The 17,324-nt window shown below is 35.5% G+C and overlaps 1 protein-coding gene across 10 annotated transcripts in view; it reads left to right on the forward strand.

The window, feature by feature from the left end:
• LOC149575463 (inositol hexakisphosphate and diphosphoinositol-pentakisphosphate kinase VIP2-like) overlaps positions 1-17,324 on the forward strand; it is a 272,894-nt gene that overhangs the window by 54,379 nt on the left and 201,191 nt on the right. For all 10 annotated transcript variants that reach the window (XM_089815209.1, XM_089815206.1, XM_089815210.1 and 7 more), the window contains one exon: positions 1,071-1,224. In XM_089815209.1, coding sequence (XP_089671335.1) covers positions 1,071-1,224 — 154 coding nt within the window. The remainder of the gene's footprint in view (positions 1-1,070; positions 1,225-17,324) is intronic.

A 17,324-nucleotide genomic window follows, 5' to 3' on the forward strand; every position in this document is an offset into this window, starting at 1 on the left:
ATTGACCTAGAATACAGAAATTACACAAATTTCCTTGTCAACTCCAGTTTAAACTTGCTGGAATTCACTCAAACAAACTTGAAATGAGGTGACAAAATGGCATTGGTGAACTTGGTAAAGAGGATCAATACGTTGTGGATTTTCAGTGTATTGCAACCATGTCAGATGTTTTACCATGTTTATTGTGCCAGTGGACTTCAAAAACTTGTTTATGCTGAGTGCAAGCTTGGACACGAGTTATATGCTTACCAGCAAGGCTCAAGAGCCTGAATTACTTAGTGAATTTTCAAATTATGGCTGAGAAAATGGTAGGTGCTCGTTGTGTATTTTTTTCTATCTGGTTAGCACTATTGAAAGCTATGTCTAACACATTGTTAGATTGTTTTTATGATTTTATCCATCATAGATTTGTAGCTAGTTTTCTGTAGTCCAGTAATTCTATCTTTTAGGAAATAACTGAACTGAGGATTTTGCAGTGGTGACTGGAAATGTTTAATGGACATTTTGGATTGATAAAAATATTCATTTTTTTAAAGAAGGGGTAAATACTTTTGATCTGGAGCTATGAATGGTGCGGTCGCAAATAGGGGACTTTATCCCCATTTAAACATTCAACAATACCACCCCAATGGGGTCTGAATCTTGATGGCAAGAACAACAGTACCACAAGTTAATCATCATCATGCTACTATTGGCCTAAAAAGGGGTCATTTATAGGCATTGGAAGCCTTGCAATTTTTGCTGAAAATGTGATATAGCCATTTTATTTATTCTCTAAAAATCTTGTCATTTATTCTGTTGACTTTGTTTATCAATCAAGAAGAGAGCTGTTTTCTTGATATTTCATTCTCCTTTGATATGCTCAGACAATGTTATACTCTTGTCGTCTAAGATTTTTTTTATCATGTTTGAACTGTCCAATATACATTTGAAGTTTGTATTATTGTTTCTAGTAAAGTTTAATGTAGGATATAACAGTTCAAAAGATTATTTATGCTTATCTCTAACTTTAAAACTGCATAAATACATGTTTTATGTTATTATTTTACTCATGTTCCTTTAAATGACAGTGCCTTGAAAAATATGGCATTCCTACTCCCCGTTATGCACTTGTGAATAGGGATTATCCCTACCAAGAGCTGGATTACTTTGTAGAAGAAGAAGATTTTGTTGAGGTTCACGGAAAGCGAATCTTGAAGCCTTTTGTTGAAAAGCCTTTTCATGGTTAGTTGTTTTTTATGTATATTTTTGAGAAACCATTTCATGGTTAGTTGTTTTTTATGTATATTTTTGAGAAACCATTTCACGGTTAGTGTTTTTTGTGCCTGTTATGTCAAGTTGCAAATAATAGGTGAAAAGTTTTTCTTGTCTTGGTTAGTTATTCAAGCTTGGACTATATCATGTATCCATTTTTATGTAAAAAATTACGAACAATCCTTTTTGGCACATTTTAACATGTAATGCCCTCAAACAGAAATTAAATGAATTGAAACATAAGTATTTTCTTTCTTTCTAAAAATCATACATACATTTTGCTTTATCTCATTTTTCTGTGCGAGACCTATTAAAGGATTGATGTAATACCTAAAGTCTATGTTTGTTAGTACCTTACATCTACTGATATATCATTTGTTACCCTCTATTCAATTTGTCTAGTGGGTTGATTCGTGGAGTTATATTTCAAAGGAAAAAGCTATGTCACAGGCTGCATATTTTGGAGGAAAAAGCTCTATCACAGGCTGCATTGAATGTAAATTGTGTAGCATCATTGAGTTAGGGATTATTATGATAGTATCTCATTCACAAGTTAGTCCTGAGTTAGCTTAATGATAAACTTTTAACATCCTTTAGAAAATGAGTTGGGTGATATTAGTATAACTAGATTTCTTATTGTATATTGAGCAAGCATAGGGCATATGAATAGGGACCAGATAATTGCAAAGTGAAGATCAATAACCACAGTTTAAAGAATTAAAGAGTACACTTCTCCAAATTTGTGAAGAAGCAAATGAAGAGGGGAATTCCTTGAAGAGTTTTTGTAATATCTCCATCATAAAATAAATATAAAATATAGTTTTTGTGTAAGGAACCCTATTGATTTAGTATATCTTGGAGCCCATTTTATCTTATGCAGGTGTTTGTCGTGTTGTGTGTCGGCACATTGTTCCTTCCTGGGGAGTTTTTCTCCAAATGATTATGTGTCCATCGGGTTGGATGTCTTTGGCATGTGTCTTGGATTATTTTAGTTGTATTGCGAATTCCAGTTGGAGTTTTGCTCTATTCACCATTTCAGAAGTGAAAGATCTTCCCTATTCGGCTAATGGCAATTTCGGTGGGATTTATCCCTCACCCTACATTGGTTCGTGTTCCCTTGGCTTCGATCTGGCAAATTTGAAGCACTATTATTATTTGATCACTATTTTCTTTGCTTAATTGATATTTGGCACTCATCTCTCTGGTTGTTGATATAGTCTCTTCTATTCTCGTTTAAACTACTAATCATACTTGGACATTGTGATTGCTCATTAATCATACCAAGGTGGACAACATACTTCTAGAAGATGAAATTGACCCTATCATACAGTTGAAGGAAAAGCCACAAATTGTACGACCTAGACTACACACGAGAGAAGGTAAAGGTAGTGCCGTTAGACACATTGCCCACATCGTATGGTCAAGATACCGTACACCCATCTAAATGCCATATGGACTCACTTGGTCATTGTGTAGACTTGTCTTGCCACGGTACGACCTTCTGCATTGTCATCATACAAACTCCTCTTGTCACTGTACAACCTATTGTTATTTTGTTACTATGTAGATTTGTTTGGTCATTGTTCACCAAACTTTATTACTACATTCTTGCCATTTTTCAATTCAAGTCTTCGTTGATGGTTCTTATTGGTGACTCTAGGTCTGGAGAATTATAGTGGTATTAGAGCCAGTGACCATATCAGCATGTGGGAGGTGAATGCAAGCTTATACTAGGAAAAGAAGGTGAAATCACTCGGTAGAATTGGGGATTCACAAGATCCCATTGCCAAAGTCATGTCTCTGCTAAGAGAGCTCTCCAAGAATCAAGCCCAAATCAATGTTACTCAACATCTCATGGAGGAAACATTATGAAAATTGGCCGAAGGCAAAACATGTGGAGAGCACAATGGGCATAGCGATGATTTGATTGCAGAAGGGAAAACCCTCGTCCCTAACGCTCTCACCACTTGATGTTGACTTTTCCTCCAAGGATTGTGCACCACATAGAGGACGGGAACCAACTTTTAAAGAAATCTAAAGAGCAATTATGGGAAGATTGGAGAAATGTAAATATGGAGAAGATATGTCTTCAAAGATTATGGCGAGCTACGAAAGAGGTTCTTTGATGGTGGCAACTAATGATGACCTCTAAAGGAAGTTAAGCAAGGTAATTCTATCTTCGTTTGATAGATTTGGATCAATCTCTGCTCAAGCGTGGGTGATGAAGGTCGACACATACTTCCAATTCAATCTGATGCACAGAGAAGCAATTAAATTCATCGCAGTCCACCTTAAAGAATGGTGACATCGTGGTATGTTTACTCTCGGATATGACCAAGTTGACACTTAAGCCAAGTTTGTAGAAAGGCTTATAGATTGATTTGATGATAAAGATCTAGAAGTTAATTTTAAAGAATTGACACAACTAAGGCAAATCGAGTTTGTTGACAGTTGCATTATTTAGTTCTAGAGACTCTATGGATATTTCAAAAAGACAGTGGATCCTGCTATTCATAAAGGAACTAATGAGACCACTGAAAGGATGGTTAAAAGGGTTAAACCCAACACCCTCTTTGAAGCAATAAAGAAAGATTGAAGCATAGCAACATCATCAACTTCATCTTCTTGAAATTATTTGCATACCAAACCACCATTGTCTTTGAAGGAAAAAGACAACAAACCCCATTCGAGAAACCATCTTTGGATGAAGCCAGTAGACAAGAACTTAGGAGGAGAAAGCTTTGTTTTACTTGCAAAGAACCGTGGGAACTTGTGCACAAATGCTTAGGAAAAGGAAAAATACAGTACATTGAGGTCATGTTAGACAACGAGGAAGAACAAGAAGATCCAATATCTGAAGGAGATGAGCAACAAGTTTCCAAGGAGGTTAACATAAATTGTACAGAGAGGATCACTGCATTGGTGCGATGAGGAGGCATTATTGCTCTTGTTGATCGCTTGAGGTGCATGGTTTTTCGGGTACAAGTAACTCTCCGTTGACAAAGGGTTATATTGATGCTTGACAACGAGGCTACACTTAATTTCATTAACTTATCACTTGTGAAGCGAATATATTTACCTAGAGAGGCACATGTGGGATTTAAGTCAAGGTGGCAGGAGGAACTCTCTTATTATGTACCTATCTGGTCCCACAACTGAGCATTATTGTGGGGAAGCACATGGTGACAAACTACTTCTTTATAGTAGATCTCGATGTAACGGAGTTGTGGACATCTAGTGGATGGAGACTCTTGACATGACAAATTCGTCTCTTAGTAGCCCCATTTATAACATTAAATTTACTTTTTATAATTCTACATTAAGTCCTCCATAAGTCAATATTAATATAAATATGGATTGGCCCATTAATTCTCTAATGTCCTAAAAAGGGGATATTATAGTCCTCCCTTTTTGAGATGGCTTGCCCTCGAGAAATCTTGAGTTCGGGAACGAATAATAGTACCCCATATCAATTTTCAGGTAGCTCTATAGCTCACTCTTATACCACATCCTACCACATTGTGAAGTAAGATGTCCTAATGTAACTCTTCTATCACTAAGATCGTTGGATCCCAAGTCAACTTGAGAAATACTGCTGTGCCTGCTTGCTGCGTTACTCTGATCACAATTGTGTCAAGCCTTAGGTAGTGACGTAGCTCATCATAGTCTACATAATGCAAAATCAACCTCTCACCACAATCCTGGGTGTAGAAATAGATGACTGGTGAACCATCGACCTCCTGAACTAGTCAACTGAACAAGTAAATGCCAAACACACCCCTTGCATGCAAGGAAACCAACTAATCAGGTCTCATGATGTCGCTGCCATATCGCGGGTCAGCATCAAGGATGTCAACAATGTCACCACTATGCAACTGAACTAGAGAGGTAAACATCTCATATGGGGCTTCCCTCAAGTAAAAACGACCCCATAGATCTGCATACAACTTAATACTCTTTGAAAATACAATGATTGACCAAGCAGGGCAACCATTGATAACTGAAGAAGGCGTATAGATAAAATCTCCAACCAATAAATAAATAGCATCCATCTCATGTAGACTCGGTGACGTATCTCTTGATAACTTGTTGAAACCATCAGTATATATTAAGGACAATTCTAAAATTTCAGCATCACCATGAGTATCATCACTCAAATCAACATCTCCATCAATGAAATGATCTCCATTGCTTGTAGTTTCAAAAGTAGAATCACTTTGTTCATCTTTATCCGCATGATAATGTGAAGGTGTATAACTGCTGATCTAAAAATCAGAATTCTCGTAGTTGACTTCTTGCTGGTCCTTAGGGTTTTCTTCGGCAAAATGTGTCTCATTTGGATGAGGTGAAGTGGAAATACTATTTTCACCTTCATTCGGACTAATCCCTTCTACCATTTGTATGATTTCCTTAGATTTAAGGAGTAGCTGTCATAGAAATCTGATTTTCAGTTTGATATAAGTAGTTGGTCATACTCAATGGAAGACAAAGCTCATGTACCTCGTCTTTATCTTCTTTATGTTTGATGGCTATATCCTTGTCCATGAGCAACTTCAAGTAATCTGATTTCATTTTTTCCAATGCCCTCTTAAGAGTGTGAAGCTTTGCACTATTGATTCCATTCATCATTCCCTTCTCCATTTCAATACTATTAACTTCCCACAAGGTTTGTTCTATATTTTTATGGGTTTTATCAAAATGCACTAAGGTGGCAATGACCATGTCATCTGATACTTTCAGCATTATTAATGCTCCAAAATCACCAATTAGAAATGAGATTTCTGATTGGTCCTCCAAATCAGTCCCTATAGTAGCTTCATTTTGCTCTAAATCTTGTATTCTAGATTTGGTATCCTCTTGGTTGGAAGACTTTTCATTTTCAACTGCATCATTTTCAGAATTGTTCTCCATCTCCAAATGTATTGCCTCATCAACTATCATGTCATTGTTTTCAAATAGTTGATTTTCATGGACGGGTTCATTTGCAATTTTGGTCATAGCAGATAGACATTCTCATGAAAAGGCTTCTCAATAACCATTTCCAATTCACCAAATAAGATGCTAGTATAATCCTTACCATCGTCCATAATGGGTTCCCTTCCCTGGCATTCATCATGTTAAATTTGGACTAAAGAATCTTCAACTTCCTCAATGCTGATCTGCACTTCTTGTGCTGACTCTCCCTCCTTTTTATTTTCACAAGTGTGACCAAGTGACCAAAAATGCTTGCACATACAAAAATCTGCTCTTTCCTCATTTGGTCCTTTCTCATTTCCTAGGACCCTACAGCCTTTAATTCCCTTTCATTTAATTCTCCTTTAGTTTGCTATTGTTTGTATTTCTCAATTTTTGGCTCACATTGTTTGAACGCGTTGTTGACCAACTTACAAATAGTATAAAGCAAATGACTCTTGTCTTGAAGTTGCTAGCAACATGTGCATAAGAGGCTGAAAATGAATATTCTCATTTATGGTCATAACCCTAAATTGTTTCTATAGCTGCAAAATTATCTGCATGGTGCTCTTTCCCAACTGTGCCCAAGAGATGCTGAAACATGGTATGAATTAGGTCATACAGTCCCTTGTAAAGCAAAAGATTGCACAATCTGATTTCTGCAAATGACTTTAGTTTGACAGCCCTTCTAGGGAAATGACAACTAGTGTTGTCACCAAGATCTTGAAAACTATCAATGATAAGTTGAACCACATCCTTCATGACACCTTCATAGGGCTCTTGCGGTGCTAAAATTCTTACGACCTCCATCAAACAAGAAGTAACGAGCAACCTTACATCACCCTTTGAATGATTCAACCACTTTTGATCACTCAATCCTATCACTGTAGGAGCAATAAATGAGGAGGTGATTTCTCTACCATGGTCAAACATTCTTCCAATATGAGGAGGTGATTTCTCTAAAATGGGTAATTCCTCCATAATGATTTTCTTTGATTTCTAGCTTGGTGAGATGTAATTATTGATTAAGCTATTTCTTGTGCATAATCTGTTCAGACCGCTATTTAAGGGCTATCTTAATGACTCCAATTTTAAACAGATGAAATAAGCACAGTCCAACAGTTTACACCTGTTATTGTTTCATTAATGGACGGAAAGATATGTATGAATTTCACATTTTCCTTGCTTATGGGGATATATTTAGTAGAAATATTGAAATGAGGACCTCAATATTGCCTCTTGATTTTCAACTTCATGTATTATGTTATAATGTTCCTAAATAGAGGGTGGTCAGCAACCTCCTCAGGAGATGTAGCTTTGGCCAAAGTATTGCTCTAGCAGCTGAATAGTAACGGTTCCTTATGCTATTCTACACATTTGATGGACTAGGTCTATAATAAATTGAAGGTCAAATTATCAGCCCAAATCAAAGATCCTTCACCCCATTGTATTCGAGAGCCAAAACTCTAGGAAATCAAGAGATTGTATTTGATCTATGACAAAGCGATGCTCGTAATCATGTATGCATTCACTAAGCTCATGCATTGGAGGGAAGTTCGTGCTTAGGAGCAACTACAACTGATGTAGGAGCATCTTGGGTCTTTGAGCAATCTTGCATCAACAAAAAATATTCTTGTTTTTTGTACTAGTCCACTGTTTGTGAAGTAGCCATGTTGCTGTTGATTTCTAGTTATGCGCAATTGGCACCTTGTCAAGGATCTATTCTGGACCCTTGTCCTAAGTGTGCAAGTTCTAACGTTCCACAATTCTTGAGTTCTGTGCCGTTCTTTGAGGTCCTTGTTGCCTGTTATTTTCATCCAGCATGGCGTGTTGTTTCAATTAGTGCGGTTTCGTATGCTGATGTGGCGTCTTGCACAGTTAGGAATCGACTCCTAATGCACGTAGACGTACCTTTCAGTGCACGTGATTTTATATTGCCCTTTGCATGGATTTTGATTTACTCTTCCAAGCCTAGACCTGTATTCTAATTAATTGCTCGACTAGCCAACTTGTGGCTTAGTGGCTATAAAAGAAGCTTAGTTAGATATGGGAGAGAGTCAATCTTAGAGGGTAGAAGATAGGAGATGCAAGCTTGGACTTTGATTTCATAAATTTATTTGTATTTGGCCGCAACTCGGAAGGCCTCACAACCAGGCATGTTGGGGTTTCTTTATATGTGAAGTTAAATAATTACACCTATGAATATGTTGTATTTGGCGTTGTGTTCTCTGTGGTTTCACTAATTTGTGGATAACCTCCATGTGTAACTTTGAGCAGTGAGTGTTTATTCTCCCTTATACTACTATCCTCTGCGTTAACAACAATCTCTAATATTTCTTGGAGTAGTATGATTTGAGCGAGAGGTAGTAGGAATAGGTGAACAAGATTCAGGCTTATGGCTGCTAATGCTTTATCTAGGAGGCCTGCCATCTTGTATGTCCCATGTCTTGGCTGACTAGAAGGCACATGTTACATCCCTATTTTTGTTGATTTTGAAATTTACTTAGCTGTTGATATTTCAAGCTAATCGGAAATTGATTGGTTAAATTAGTTACTCATTTTGAGTTCATATGAATGGGAATATTGGTTATTCATTATGTTTCTTGTGGAATGGAATATGTTGGTTATTTATAAGTTATTACATAAATGGAAAATGGGCAGTTAATAATTACATAAATGGAAAATGGGCAGTTAATATGGTTACTACTATTAGTTATGATAACTAATTTTCATTTGAATGGTGTGGAAGTATGCTTTCACCAAGTTAAATTCTTTTTGCAAGAAGTATGACAATGGGGGGGAAGCAGTGACAGAGAGGGAATAGGACAAGAGGGTACCAACCTACCATTGAGCTAACAGGTACGAGTCTAAACCACCATGGTTAGGGAAAAACAGTTTGGGACAAATAAGACAAGGCCAAAGTGTCCACCATGAGCTAATCGGGTCATGAGTTGTGCATACATATTTATATTCCACAAAAACCATGGAAGAGAGCAAATTGTTACCTTCGTTTATCACTTGGAAGTCGACTTCATTAGTGGGCGAACTATACCTTATTATAGTTAATATCCAATGGTACTTAGGTATAATTGTACGTAATACAATACACATGCATATGTATTTATGCTGATATATATATATATATATCACATACATATATATGTATATGTATAACATTATGTACAACTACACTTGAACACTATGAATGTTAACTATAATAGCGGTGGGTGTTTGGGAAGTGGCCAAGAGATTAAATTATCTCTTGAGACTATAGTGGCCTCTTAACTATTTAATAATGCAGCCTCTAGATTTCTTGAATATTTCGACTCCTTGCACTATCAAGAAAATATATCAAGAATTGTAGCTTATGTGCTACCTGACATTTCCTCCATGCATGTAACTCTTTCTTGATCAGACTTACTTCCCTTGTAATCGGTTGCTGCTCTAGAAGATGAAATATTGCAGCCATTCAGGGACTTGCTACTAAAATTACACTTGCATTCCATACTCCTTGGTTTTGCTATAATTCATATCAGAACAATTTCATCCATCCTAGTGGCAGTGGCTAGGGATTCCAGACATTGGAGCTCGCAGCTTGGAGCCTCAGAATAAGCATTGTTTTGCATCGCAGTTTTGTCAGGTTGTACTTTGGAATGCTTATGATATCCATATCAAATATTGTCTGTCTATTATTACTCAAAGTATACAAGCCTTGCAACTGTTAGTATGGTTTATTTGTATACTTTCTTGAAAGCCTTTGACAGTCGATGGTAGAAATGTATGATTAAATATTTTGATTTCATAATCTGGTTGGCCTTTTGTTGAGACGTAGCTTGCTGTAAGCTTTAGTTTAACATAGCAACAAAATAAAATGAGTTCTATGTAGTGGGATTAAGAGAAGAATCTGTATGCCCTCGTACAAAGACATTTAAATTCACATGTCTCTGAGACCAGAAGTTGTATCTCCCAGTCATGTAGCATTGAATTCTCTTGAAAACTATGAATTGCTCTTACATTCACATGTAGAATCCCTTTAAAGGGCACGGGACTTGCAACAAACAACCTGCAAGTACCATGAAGAATGGATAACTTACACCAATCATGAGCGATGATAGCCGAGCAAGGCTGAGAAGAGGGTGTAATCCATGAACTATGGTTGTGGGAACGCCCTACAAAATAGAGGATTGTATCAGTCATAAAATTAAACAAAATAAAAGTAAAATAAAGTCTGAAACTATAGACCTTTTCAGCTTGTGGTGGGAAGTCTGAGTAATTTCTTGTTTGTCAAGTTGAGCAGTGCGTGATCGGGCACACAATTGCTGTGTAAAATCCCTGGCCAGCGTAGGTGTAGTGGAAAATGATGCTGCTGTGATCACTAGAGGTCAAGATTGTTGAATTTTTTAGCTTTATATGAAATTCAGTATATTAAATGATTATTCAATATTACAGATTAACACAATATTTGTATATAGCGAAAATTGTTTGGTTGCAGGATATAAATTAGATGGCAATTTATATGTCATTCTGGGACCCACACAAGATAATCAACGGTAATCTTCCTGCCGGTTCCATATTCCTTATATGAAAGATAATTTAGCGTTAGCAAATATTAAAAGTTTTGAAGCATCGGCGTATATCAAAGGTCTTGAAGCATTGGCGAATATCAAAGATTATAATAATGTTGACGTTTGAAGTATGACATCTGTCGGCAGCGTTTTTCATATTCTTTCCTGCGGCTTTCGATTATTATTATATCTTTGAGGCAGAGCATAATTGTATATATAATCTTCTTGAATTGGTTTCTTTTCTTGAAAAAATCTGGACGTCTTCTAGCCGTGGTCTCAGACTTCTTATAAGTGTTCGGTTTTGAATTTTGAGAGACGTAATGTGATCAAAGTCTCTATTTGATACTTTATATATATCGTAGCTTATTCTTTTAGAGGTGACAGTAAGCAATACATATATTTGAATATTGCTCTGAACTTTGTAATCAGACAACAATTCTGAACCTTGGTATTTGTTTTGTAATCAGACAGCAGGTCTGAATTTTGTACTAGACATTTTCATTAAATAAAGGTACTACTTTGAAGGCTGGGTTGTTTCCCTCTGTATAGAGGGTTTTTCCCAGGGTATATGTTGATAGTTTTCATATATGTTTTCTAGTCTATTTTCAACATGGTATCAGAGCCAGGTTCATAATTTCTAAGTATAGACTAGATTTCTTTTCATTTTTCAATCATGGTGCCTGGATTGAAGGTAGAAGATCATCTGGAAGGAGCCTCAAATTTCATCTCATGGAAATCCAGAATCTTGTTAGTTCTGGAAGAAAATGATCTTCTTACATTTGTGGAGTTTGAAGTTTCAGAACCCTTTGATCCTAAAGAAATTGCAGCTTGGAAAAAGAATATGATTCTGGCCAAAAGAATTATTATTGACTCCATGAAGGATCATTTATTTCCTAATATTTCCAAGCTGAAATCTGCCAAAGAAATGTTTGATTCACTGCATAGTGTGTATGAGATAAACAATACCAACAGAACTTTGGCTCTTCGCATGCAGCTTCTCCATATCAAGATGTGCAAAGGTGACTCTATTGTCTCTTTCTTCTTGAAGATTTTTGAACTTAAAGATCAGTTAAGCTCTATTGGAGAATCTGTCAATGACAAAGAACTTGTTATGCTTGCAATGAATGGTCTCTCTCATTCTTGGGAATCTTTCATTCAAGGTATTAATAGCAGAAGTGATTTTCCAACCTTTGAAATGCTGAGAACTGATTGTATTCAAGAGGAGTGTCATCTGGAACCTAGAGGGAGTTCTCGTAAATCTATTCAAGTAGAAGATCAAGTGCTTACTTCTCAAACTTCTAAGAAAAGAGGAAGAAAGAAATTTTTCAAAAGGTTTGAAGAAAAAAATCTTTCCTCATCTTCTAAATTTAAAAGAAAGAAAGATTTCTCCAAGATTAAATGCTTTAGATGTGAAAAACTTGGTCATTTTGCTAAACATTGCACTGTGAAACTCAATTTTCATGATTTTATTATATCTGATTCAAAAGTTTCTTCTCCCTCAAAGGATTCTTATGATCACTCAGAAGGTCTTGTTCTTATATCAGCCTTGTCTAGTCATGTGCAAGCTGATTGTAATACTTGGTTAATAGATAGTGGTGCATCTCGTCACATTTCCGGGTTCAAGCATCATATCTCAAATTTGGTTGAATCAGATCCTCATCTTCAAGTGATCATTGGTGATGATGCATCCTATTCTGTTAAAGGGGCAGGTAACACTTTATTAAAATTAAAATCTGGTATTCCTCTTCATCTAACTGATGTTTTATTTGTTCTTGGTATCAAGAGGAATTTAATTTCCATATCAGCTTTAGAAGATAAGGGTCTTAATATTACTTTTTCTAATGGAAGTGTAATGGCTTGGAAGAAGGATTCTGATTTTAATTCTGCTCAAATTATTGGTGAACATCATGGAAGTCTTTATAAGCTTGCAGCCAATCAAGTTCATGCTTTAAATCATTCTACTTCCAATATCAACTTATTATGGCACAAAAGATTTGGTCATCTTAATTTCCAATCTCTTTCTTCTTTAGGGAAGTTTGTTGTAGGTCTTCCTTCTCTCAGTTCCTCATTTGATGGCATTTGCAAAGGTTGCTCTTTGGGAAAATTTTCGAAAAGTCCTTTTCATTCAAGTGAAAATAGATCTAAGCATGTTTTAGAGCTGATCCACTCAGATTTATGTGGACCAATGTCATCAACTTCTTTAAGTGGTTTTTGGTACTATGTTACTTTCATTGATGATTGTTCTCGTAAAACATGGATCTATTTTCTTAAAACCAAAGAATCTGATGAAGTATTATCCAAGTTCAAGGAATTTAAAGCCTTGGTTGAGAATTTATCTGAAAAGAAAATCAAGACTCTCAAATCTCATAATGGCGGTGAATTTATTTCAGGTTCTTTTCAGTCTTTTTGTGTTGAAGCAGGAATCAAGAGGGAGTTCTGTGTTCCCTATAATCCTCAACAAAATGGAGTTGCTGAAAGAAAAAACAGATCTATTGTTGAGGCTGCTAAAGCTATGATTCATGACAAAAATTTGCAAATTTTTTTTTGGGCAGAGGCCTGCAGGACAGCAGTTTATGTTCAAAATAGGAGTCCTCATCATATACTTAATAATATGAATCCAGAGGAAGCTTTCTCTGGTACTAAACCTGATGTAAGTCATTTAAAAGTTTTTGGTTCATCAGTTTATATTCATATTCCCAAAGATAAGAGATCAAAATTAGATCCTTCAAGTACAAAGGGAATTTTTGTTGGTTATAGCGAATCTGCCAAAGCTTATAGGATTTATATTCCAGGGCAAAAGTCTATTGAACTTAGTAGAGATGTTTCTTTTGAAGAAAATTTTGATTGCTCCAAATCTACTGATTCTTCTCTTGATGTTGATTTGGATGTTCCTATGGTTCCTGAAAATTCTTCTTCTAATCCGGAAATCTTCTTTGAGAGGGAGGATTCTCCTTCTCCTAAAATTCAAGATATTTCTGAAGCTGAACCTAGTGGTCCTTTGAATGAGAAGAAGAGACCGTTGTGGGCAAGGAATAGTATGCAAGAAGCTGAAATTTTTTCAGCCCCTAAAGGAACCTTTAGGGAAAGTAAACGTCCTCAAACTTTTGATAATTATTCTGCTTTAATGTGTAATCTCATTGACTCTGAACCTTCATGTGTTGAATCAGCTTTAAGTCAGCAGGTTTGGAAGGATGCCATGTTAGAAGAATATGAGTCTATTCTAAAAAATAAAGTTTGGGACCTTGTCCTAAAGATAAATCAGTTATTTCCTCTAAATGGTTATTCAAAACAAAACATGCTGCAGATGGGAGTGTGGACAAATTTAAAGCCAAATTTGTTGCCAGAGGTTTCAGTCAAAAAGAAGGTATAGATTATGATGAAATTTTTGCTCCTGTAGCAAGGTACACTTCTATCAGAACCATTATTGCTATTGCTGCAAGTAAAAAATGGAAAATTCATCATATGGATGTAAAAACAGCTTTCCTCAATGGATTTATTAATGAAGAAGTTTATGTAGAACAGCTTGATGGATTTATTTTATGTAACAAAGAATCTCATGTATGCAAACTTCATAAGGCATTGTATGGTCTTAAGCAAGCACCTCGAGCTTGGTATGAGCGTATTGATGGTTATCTTTTGAGTTTGGGTTTTTCAAAGAATGAGGCTGATCCAAACATTTATCTCAAAAGGTATAAAAATCTCATGTTGATTCTTGTTCTTTATGTTGATGATCTATTTATCATAGGAGATGATGAAATGATAGTCAAATGCAAAGAGGACTTATCTTCTGAATTTGAAATGAAAGATCTGGGTCTAATAGATTATTTTCTTGGTCTAGAAATTTGGCAACTATCTAATGAAATCATTATCAGTCAAGGTAAATATGCTCTTGATATTCTTAAGAGATTTGGTATGCTTGACTGTAAGCCAAATATGACTCCTATGGAATCTAATTTGAAGAGAATTCAAGTAAATGCAGCTGATTCAGAATTGATTGATTGTACTATTTACAGACAACTGATTGGTTCTCTCATGTATCTCGTCAATTCAAGGCCTGATATTTGTTTTGCTGTCAATACTTTGAGTCAATTTATGAGTGAACCTCGGAAATTTCATTTCACTGCAGCTAATCATATTCTGAGATATGTCAAAGGGACTTTACAATATGGAGTGAGTTTTTCTTATTCTAATTATCTGAAACTTCATGGGTTCTCGGATTTTGATTGGGCTGGTTGTATTGTGGATAGAAAAAGTACTTCTGATTTTTGTTTCAGTCTTGGTTCAGGCATGATTACTTGGTGCAACAGGAAGCAAAAATGTGTAGCTCAAAGTATTGCTGAAGCTGAATATGTGGCAGCTTGCTCAGCAGCTCGTGAAGCAATTTGGCTTCGAAAACTCATAAGTGGATTATTTGAAAATTTTTCTGATCCTACTACAATTTTTTGTGATAATCAGAGCTGCATAAAAATTTCTATAAATCCAGTTTTTCATTACAAGTCAAAGCATATAGAGATTAAGTATCATTACTTAAGAGACACGGTTCTTTGGAAGGCTGTGGAGCTGAAGTATATCAGCACTGAAGATCAGACTGCTGATATTTTTACCAAGCCTCTATCTAAGGTGAAATTTTGTTTTTTCAGAGAAAAACTAGGAATGGTAAATCTTAAGACTTAAATGGAACTAAGTCTAGCTTATTTAGATTTATCTATTATTATTATTTTTGGTGTGTGATCAGATAAATATTGTAAGATCAGCTATTACAGCTCTTTCACTATGCGATAGTGAATATCATGTAGAGAGAGTCCATGATATTATCATGTTGAGTAAATCCGTGATAAGAGTTGTGTGTTATGTTGAGAGATTCCATAACTATTCACATTGAGTGAGTCCGTGAATGAAGGCTTAGCTGTGAGTCTTACAAATTTGTCATGATTTATCAAATCCAATTATGAATAAATGTTTTTTTTAAAGAGATATTTCATGATTTTAATCAAATTGGATCTTTGTGCTGTTTATTTAACTTACAAATTCCATATAAGCTAAGAGGGAGTGTTGAATTTTTTAGCTTTATATGAAATTCAATATATTAAATGATTATTCAATATTACAGATTAACACAATATTTGTATATAGAGAAAATCGTTTGGTTGCAAGATATAAATTAGATGGCAATTTATATGTCATTCTGGGACCCACACAAGATAATCAACGGCAATCTTCCTGCCGGTCTCATATTCCTTATATGAAAGATTATTTAGCGTTAGCAAATATTAAAAGATTTGAAGCATCGACGTATATCAAAGGTCTTGAAGCATCGGCGAATATCAAAGATTATAATAACGTTGACGTCTGAAGTATGACATCTGTCAGCAACGTTTTTCATATTCTTTCTTGCGGCTTTCGATTATTATTATATCTTTAAGGCAGAGCATGATTGTATATATAATCTACTTGAATTGGTTTCTTTTCTTGAAAAAATCTGGAGGTCTTCTAGTCGTGGTTTCAGACTTCTTATAAGTATTCGGTTTTGAATTTTGAGAGACGTAATGTGATCAAAGCTCTATTTGATACTTTATATATATCGTAGCTTATTCTTTTAGAGGTGACAGTAAGCAATACATATATTTGAATATTGCTCTGAACTTTGTAATCAGACAGCAGTTCTAAACCTTGGTATTTGTTTTGTAATCAGAGAGCAGGTCTGAATTTTGTACTAGATATTTTTATTAAATAAAGGTACTACTTTGAAGGTTGGGTTGTTTCCCTCTGTATAGAGGGTTTTCCCCAAGGTATATGTTGATAGTTTTCATATATGTTTTCTAGTCTATTTTCAACAAAGATAACTACCAATTAGATGGATAGGCCGTTAGGAGGTATGCTATGGCCTAGCCAGCTATGTAGTTGACACTCTAACATTAGGATGCTTAGGTGGCAGGACAGTGGTGCTTCCGTGCTTTATCCTACGCAAGGTAGGGCCATTCGTAGTTGAGAGTGAGAGGGGGATACACTAGGTCTGTGGTTGGGTGGTTAAGCCCCTGACAATGCTTCTTTCCACTAATGCCAAGACTTGCACGAGACAGAATGTTTATGCATTCTTAGCTTGATATGAATTAATGGGTATTTGTATTTTCTTTCATGTTTCATTTCAATTTCAGCTAGATATGTATTTATATATGTATGGTGTTACATTTACTCGTTTCAGTTATAAGAAGTGATATTTAAATGTATCAGTTAGTTAATGATCTCTCTTTCGTACATTTTAATCTTTATTTTAATTAAATAAAGGGAGTAAATCTCCATTATTTAGTTAAGGCATTTCACGAGAATTAGTTAATCTATTGTAAATTGTAATTGTTAATTCTATGCATGTGAGTATGTAGATAGCTTTTTTGGGTGTTAATATATATAGAGTCTAAGGGTTAGGAATATTGGTTGTTACAACACATTTGTTTGTAATGTACTATAATAATACCTTTTCTTGCCAGTTGATGGATAGTCAGATTCACAATGAGTCACCATTCGCGGGGCTTCCTAGGTACTTAAAGATATATA

The sequence above is a fragment of the Cupressus sempervirens genome, chromosome 2 (assembly GCF_028749045.1).
Source record: "Cupressus sempervirens isolate cs-2001-9-10 chromosome 2, ASM2874904v1, whole genome shotgun sequence".
NCBI classification, from domain to species: Eukaryota; Viridiplantae; Streptophyta; class Pinopsida; order Cupressales; family Cupressaceae; genus Cupressus; species Cupressus sempervirens.